Consider the following 6,925-nt stretch of genomic DNA (forward strand, 5'->3'; position numbering starts at 1 on the left):
GTAAACGTCGAGTTTGAATTCATACGCGTCTTGGGGCCGAAACCTGGGGGCATGGCTGGGAACTGGATCGCCCCCAGGGCCAAAAAAGCGCGGGCCGAAGGGCCAAACCACAATGGCCGGGTGCCCGGGGGGGGGGGGGGGGGGGGGGGGACGAGTGGAGATGCTCTTATTGCCCGCCGAGGTACATTTGCTTTGCGGAGGCCAATGAACATGGGAAACAAATCAGATCAGGCTACTTTTAATTTATGGCACAAGAAAAATAAGATCACCTTGCTTGAATTAATCATGAAACGGTTATTTGCTGAGAGCCAAAGTGAGGGCTCTCGGCAAAGGCTACCCACTGTCCCCGAGCCGTCAACCTCTGACGAACTTGCCGTGTGGCATTTTTTACCGTGAGCTTACTGTATGGCTCTCGCCATATGCTCCCTTTGTCGAGTTTCTTCTTTTTGTCGAGTATGTTTTTGCCGGATTCTCGGTAACGCCCGGTCTTTGTCGTGCTCCATTCTTCGTTGAGTGTTGCTCTCGGCATATAAATCTTTGCCGAGAGCCCGTGCTTTGTTGATTTGCCACTCGGCATAGATGATTTTTCCAGTAGTGCATCCTAGTGCGTTGACGGCTTTGTTAATTCAAATTCAGACTCGGCTTGAGCTTATCTCTAAAAAAGTTGTGGCGTGGTAGATACATATTACGTGTTGACCAATTAACGTCTTGCAAAGTAGTATATCAACTTATATATGGACCATCGAATGGGTTGATAACTGGTGGCGAACAGTTGGCGAAGTTTGTGCGATGATATTGCCACTTGTCAACAATGGATATGGTATACTACAAATGATGCAACGAGAGAAATTCCTCCGGCCGATCTAGCGAGAGGAAACAAACGTATTCTAGTCAGGAGAGGTCCCATCCTCCGGTCAGAATTGCCAACTTGAACAGGCAGAAACGCTCATATGGATCTTGGGCGTCCTGCTAGCTGCAAAGATGGAAGCATGTTCATGTGCCCTAGGCTTTACACCGCAGCTTTCGAGGGGCAAACGGAGGAGGTCACCGGGCTCCTGATGGGAAGCAGCGTTGATGCGCCGGCAGCAGCAAGGAACGGCCGGCCATCGACGGCAGTTAATCACCGTGGACCCTGCACGGCGCAGGAGGTGACCGCGGAGCGAAACACCCTTCTCCACATCGCCGCGGGGCAGGGCCACGGTGGCCTCATCGCCGAGCTCTGCTACCGGGACAGCTCCCTCCTCTCCTCCGTCAACAAGGCGCTGGACACGCCGCTGCACAGCGCGGCTAGGGCAGGCGGCGCCAACGCCGTCGAGGACATCGTCCGGTTGGCCCGAGCTAACTGCCTGGAGGAAGGCGGGGTTATTATCCGCGGGAAGAACGTGGCCGGAGACACTGCCATGCACCTGGCCGCGAGGCACGGCCATGGGGCGGCGGTGGAGAAGCTTGTGAAGCTGGCACCGGAGCTGGCGTCGGAGCTGAACCGCGCCGGCGTGTCGTCTCTATACCTGGCGGTGACGAGCGGCTCGGTGGATGCCGTCAGAGCGATTGTCTCGCACGGTGACGCGTCGGCAGCCGGACCCAATCAGCAGAATGCTTTGCACGCCGCTGTTCTCGAAAGTTCAGGTTTTCTTATCCTTCTTCATCATTGTTTCACCTTCATCGTGTGTTGTGATGACTTAGAATAGACAAAATTAAGTGCAGATGTGGTCGACAACCAGGTTTTGCTCAGTTTTACTCTTAAACGGATTTATTTTATTTATTTATAACTATATATATATGTTGCCGTTTTTCTATAGTCTGTCTAGACATAAGTTGATCTGGATTTTTCTTCTTATATATGTCTATTCTAAGTCTTTCTTCTCCGAGAGTACTCTATTCTAAGTCTTTCACGGATACATCATACGGCTCAGACCATCAACTTAGACGTAGCAAATCTTAGAGGACTTCGATTTAACAAAAAAGGTCCTTTTACTCTTCTTTTTTTGCAGGAGAAAAAGGGTCCTTTTACAAAGTACATCAAAATAATATTTCAAAAAGCGGTGAGCTATCTCAAAAAATTGTTTCAAAAATATTGTGTGGAAGCCGATAGACATATTTGTTGTTACCTCACGGCGACAATGGGCACTTTTATTCTCTTTAGTTGCACCCAAGAATTGATTCCAAACCAGCAATGATCTGTGGTCAAAGCTGAAGGAGTCGAAGTGATGTGGGGATATGTACACATGTTGATGAATGAGCAATTAGTAGAAGCAACAACTGTGGGAAGTTGACCGTTTTTCTGTGACTCATGTGGAGATGTGGACACGTCCACACCTACACGTGCTATAGAAAGTTCAAACGTAATTAGAAGTTTCGTAGAGATAAGTATCTAAGATTATGTTATTATTAAAATAAGAGTGGTCATAATCTCGTACGCAAGTCATGCCAGGGAAACTGCGCCATTTGTATAGCACATAGAAGGACCGTTAGCATAGCCTATAGTAATTTATTCAAATCAGGTAATAAGATGAACTGGTCAGTCTGATATGAATATATAAGCACTGATGGATACACAAAGAGCACAAATTTTAACAAAATACTTGGCATTTTTTACGTGGAAATGCATACAGATATCACAATGAAGATGGTCATTTTCACATGAAAACACGTATAGAAAGATCATAATAATTCAACATATACGTATTGTGCAGAGTCGAGCCTTACAATGTAAGTCGGCCCTACACCTTGCACTTGTGCCGCAGCCCTAACAATTTAAGTGGCATCGCTGACTTTTTCTAACAATTGTAAACCACATACGAGTTTGTAATGAGAAGCTATCATGCTAGAGTGTCTGTGAAATGTGCTAAAGATTTTTAGTATCTTACTAATTTTCTTTCAAAGGCAAATATAATTAAAACACACCACTCTCATATCTATTCCTCTGGATTTATTTCTTTTCTTTTTCTAAAAGAGGGTTAACATCCCTGATGGATTTGTTTCTTGACGTTCTTTGGTCAAAAGTGGGCTATAGAAAAAGATCCGTTTGATATATCTTTATTGTTACAATAGTTTAATTCTTCAAGCATACACACATAACTAAATGTTCCATTGATCATCTTCCAGAGATGGTTGATTTGCTTTTGCAATGGAGGCCCGCGCTTGGTAGCGACCTAGACATAAACAAGAGCAGCCCACTGCATTTTGCTTCATCTGATGGTGATTGTTCGGTCATCGAAAAGATCATAACTCATTCACCACCCAACACTACATACCTACAGGACAGTGAAGGCCTCTCGGCTTTAAGCGCCGCTGCACTCATGGGACATGTATCTGCCGTCCGCTTGTTGCTACGATTTCACCCTGCTTGCGCAGACGTTCGTGATAACCATGGCAGGACCTTCCTGCATGCAGCAGCTATGAAAGGGCACTCTTCAATCGTGTCCTATGTTATAAAGGACATTATGCTGGAACATCTTTTGAACACACAAGACAACGAAGGGAATACGCCACTCCATTTGGCCGTGGTTGCAGGGGAGCACAAAGTTATCTACAAGCTGCTGTCAAGTGGAAAAGTGCGTGCCCACATTATGAACGATGCCGGTTGTACCCCTTCTGATCTCATCGAGAATTCAACGGGTTTCTACTCAATGGTAAGCAACAATAATAGGATTTGTAGTTAACATTTTGTCTATAAGTTATTTGAACCATGAAAAAGAAAATGCAAATACATATGGTGTGTAGATATTGATGACGTTTTTAATAATTAATATATGCAGGCAAGTCTAGTGGTAGAACTGTATGTGATGGGAGCACGGTTCAGGCCACAGAGGCAAGACCATATAGAGAAGTGGAATGGTCAAGACATAATGAAATGGCGAGAGACTACATCTAAAAATATTGCGGTTGTTTCCACCCTCGTGGCCACTGTCGCTTTCTCGGCCGCGTTCAATGTGCCTGGATCATACGGATCAAGTGGAAAGGCAAATCTGAGTGGGCACCGTCGGTACGATGCTTTCATGGTACTAGACACCATTGCCATGACAACTTCAGTGATTGCAACGATACTACTGATCTACGGAAGAGCTTCGCGGTCTCATCGCTCATGGCTAGGCTTTATGGTTGCAATGCACTTCCTTTGGTTGTCACTTAATAGCATGATGTTAGCCTTCTTCACAGCCATGGTCGCGGTGATGAGAGAGAAAAACTCAATGAAGGTAGCATTAACTCAGGTAATCTACAATGGGTTGTACATCTTGATGACACTACTTGCAAACCTTGCAACACCTAGATCGCTTCTAGGTGTTATGCAGCTTCTGGTTGGCAGTTGCTTTGAAAGGCGGCGGCGTGCTAAGAGACGCATAAGTCGGCAGTTTCCCTTCGTTATCTTTTATGCACTAAATGTGGTTGTGTTCATAGTCGTAAATACTTTGGCCCTTTCTGCAATTCAAGTCACGGGTGGTATGTAGGTCTATAGAAATGTTTTGAGTTGATTATGTACGAATGAGCAGTTTTTTTTTCTTTTGACAATAGAAGTGCTACACAGTCGTCATACTAGGGCACATACTATCTGAAATAAAGCAATTTCTTAGCTAGAGACGAGCTTTTGAGCTTGGCTATGTATCTCATTCGCGAGTTTTGGTTGTTAGAAACTCTTATTTTGTATGCTTCTAAAACCTATCCTGTCGAGGTTCCGGTTCATCCATGTAATGCGGACATATTCTTCTTTCAGAATCGGCAACTATGATAGTGTAACAGATAAGGAGACATTATTAATATAATCGAATGACTGAGTCTTTTTCGAGGAACCGATAGGAGCACTTCCTTTACATTTATATTTATAGGAGAATGGCTCACTTTTGAAGGAAATTAGTCAGAAATCCAGGTGCAGAACACATAGATCAACTATCTATCAAATACCATCACTCCCTTGGGAAGTCTCGTAGGCCATCTCCGTCGTTTTGATACCCTCCATGGCTAGCATGGCCGCCTTGATGTAGGTCATACGAGTTTCGTTGAAGATGTGATGGTTCCACTCCTTCCAGATGTTCGACAACATGTAGAGAAGATGCCGCTCCGTTGCTGCTGCACATGAATAGAAGCCTAGGCAAGCATCCCTCCACTAGGCTGAAACACTTGGGCGAGACGCCCTTGACCACCTCCCAAGAAATGCTCCCCCCATCAATCTTGGACATAGTTAGGCTACCACGATGGAGAAAGGGCAGTCCTTGCATAGGTGTAATGTTGTTTTGGGAGCACTGAGACGGAGTTGGCATGTTGGGTCATGTGGCCAACCACGAACCACAAGCATGTTAGTGATGAGAATGCACCCACACTACTAGGGAAAACATTATACATAGAGTCTTATCAGTAGCGCGGGTTAATGAGGGGCGCTACTGTTAATTAGTAGTAGTGCTTTATACTTTCGAGCGCTACTAGTACGCGGTTAGTAGTAGCGCGTTCTGGCAAACCGCGCTGCTGTTATGGCCAGCCTCAGCCCAGGTGCCCATCCCCACTTAGCAGTAGCGCATATTTTGGACCTGCGCTACAGCTATTGACTTTAGTAGTAGCGTTGGTCTTAAAACCGCGCTACTACTAAGCCCAGGTTATCATCGTCACACCTGACCTCTCCCCTCCTCACTCTACATCTCCACTCTCTCTCCCACCCTCGTCGGCGGCCTGCCCCCGCACTGCTCCGACCGCCCTCCCCCGACCCGCGCCCGCGCTCTCCTCCGCTGCATTTTCGCCGCCGTCGCCGCCTCCTTCCTCGTCGATAAGCCGCCTCCCTCCTCCTGCTCTCTCCTTTCTCCTCCCTCCTCGGCCGGCCGCCCTCCTCCTCTCTCCTCCCTCCCTCCCTCCCTCCTCCTTCGGGCACCATCCTCCCTCCTCTCTCTCTCTCTCTCTCTCCTACCTCCCTCCATCCCTCCTCCCTCTGTTCTTGTAGAATGTAGGTTTTTTTAATGTTTTTCAAATACAATAGAATGTAGAATGTAATTTTTTAGTAAATATAGGGATTATAAGATATTTAGTATTGTAGATTATTTGAATAGAATAGAAAAATTTCAATAATGTAGATTATTTGAATAGAATAGAATTTTTTTAGTAATGTAGGGGCAAAGCAAACAAATACCTTTAAAAATTTAGTATTAATTTAGGTTATTTGAATAGAATAGAATAGTTTGTATTTTACTACATTTAGTTGGTAAAAAATGTCCTCTGCTTGTTATATTCTGAAATTAGGGCTTTTTCTAGGGTTCATAGTATATTTTCAAATACATTTCAGCAATCAAACTCTAAGTTATGTGAAATTAGGGCATTTTTCTATGATCCAAGAAGTAGACAGTAGGTAAAAAAACAGGGCATTTTTCTAGGGTTTAGGGTTTCACTAAACCCTAAAATGAGGATATGTAGATAGATGGATGGATGGACAAATGTTAGGGCGAGAACTAGGGTATTTTTAGTAAATGTATAGGTCTTTTCAATTTTTAGGGTTAGAACAAGGTATTTTTAGTAAATTTTAGGGCTAGAACTAGGATGTTTTAGACATAGGGTTTCACTAAGTGCTAAGATGAGGATAATAATGTTTTTGTTTATATTTTGTTTTTGCAGAAATCAAGGAGCCCCTGCATCATCCCCGTCATCGTCCCCGTCACCAACCCCCTCCGACCTCGAGGTGAGACCAGCCAAATCCCCATGTCGATGATGATGTAGATGTTTTGATAGACATGTGTAACACCCCGGATGTAACTTTCCATAGTTGTAACTCCAACTCTTGCCATTTTTGGCTATGTGTTATGATATTCCCTTCATGGTCGGGTTTTATTTTTCATTTTGCATTTTGTTCATGTCATGCATCTCATATCATGTCATCATGTGCATCTCTTTTGCATACGTGTTCGTCTCATGCATCCGAGCTTTTTCCCCGTTGTCCATTTTGCAATCCGGC

General features: G+C 44.8%; 1 protein-coding gene across 1 annotated transcript; it reads left to right on the plus strand.

The window, feature by feature from the left end:
• The first annotated feature begins 886 nt into the window (after nt 1-886).
• LOC109747623 (protein ACCELERATED CELL DEATH 6) lies at nt 887-5,107 on the plus strand. The gene is made up of 3 exons (XM_020306652.3): nt 887-1,626; nt 3,106-3,632; nt 3,759-5,107. Exons 1-3 carry the CDS (start codon nt 951-953, stop codon nt 4,446-4,448), a joined length of 1,893 nt encoding a protein of 630 aa, XP_020162241.1. The 5' UTR covers nt 887-950; the 3' UTR covers nt 4,449-5,107.
• The last annotated feature ends 1,818 nt before the right edge of the window (nt 5,108-6,925 follow it).

Source organism: Aegilops tauschii, chromosome 4 (assembly GCF_002575655.3).
Source record: "Aegilops tauschii subsp. strangulata cultivar AL8/78 chromosome 4, Aet v6.0, whole genome shotgun sequence".
NCBI lineage: Eukaryota > Viridiplantae > Streptophyta > Magnoliopsida > Poales > Poaceae > Aegilops > Aegilops tauschii.

Excerpts from the sequence above, each read along its gene's own strand:
- LOC109747623 (XM_020306652.3), top strand. The coding sequence starts at position 951 with ATGGATCTTGGGCGTCCTGCTAGCTGCAAAGATGGAAGCATGTTCATG. Across the intron at positions 1,627-3,105 it reads CGCTGTTCTCGAAAGTTCAG|AGATGGTTGATTTGCTTTTG; the intron begins GTTTTCTTATCC and ends ATCATCTTCCAG. Across the intron at positions 3,633-3,758 it reads CAACGGGTTTCTACTCAATG|GCAAGTCTAGTGGTAGAACT; the intron begins GTAAGCAACAAT and ends TAATATATGCAG.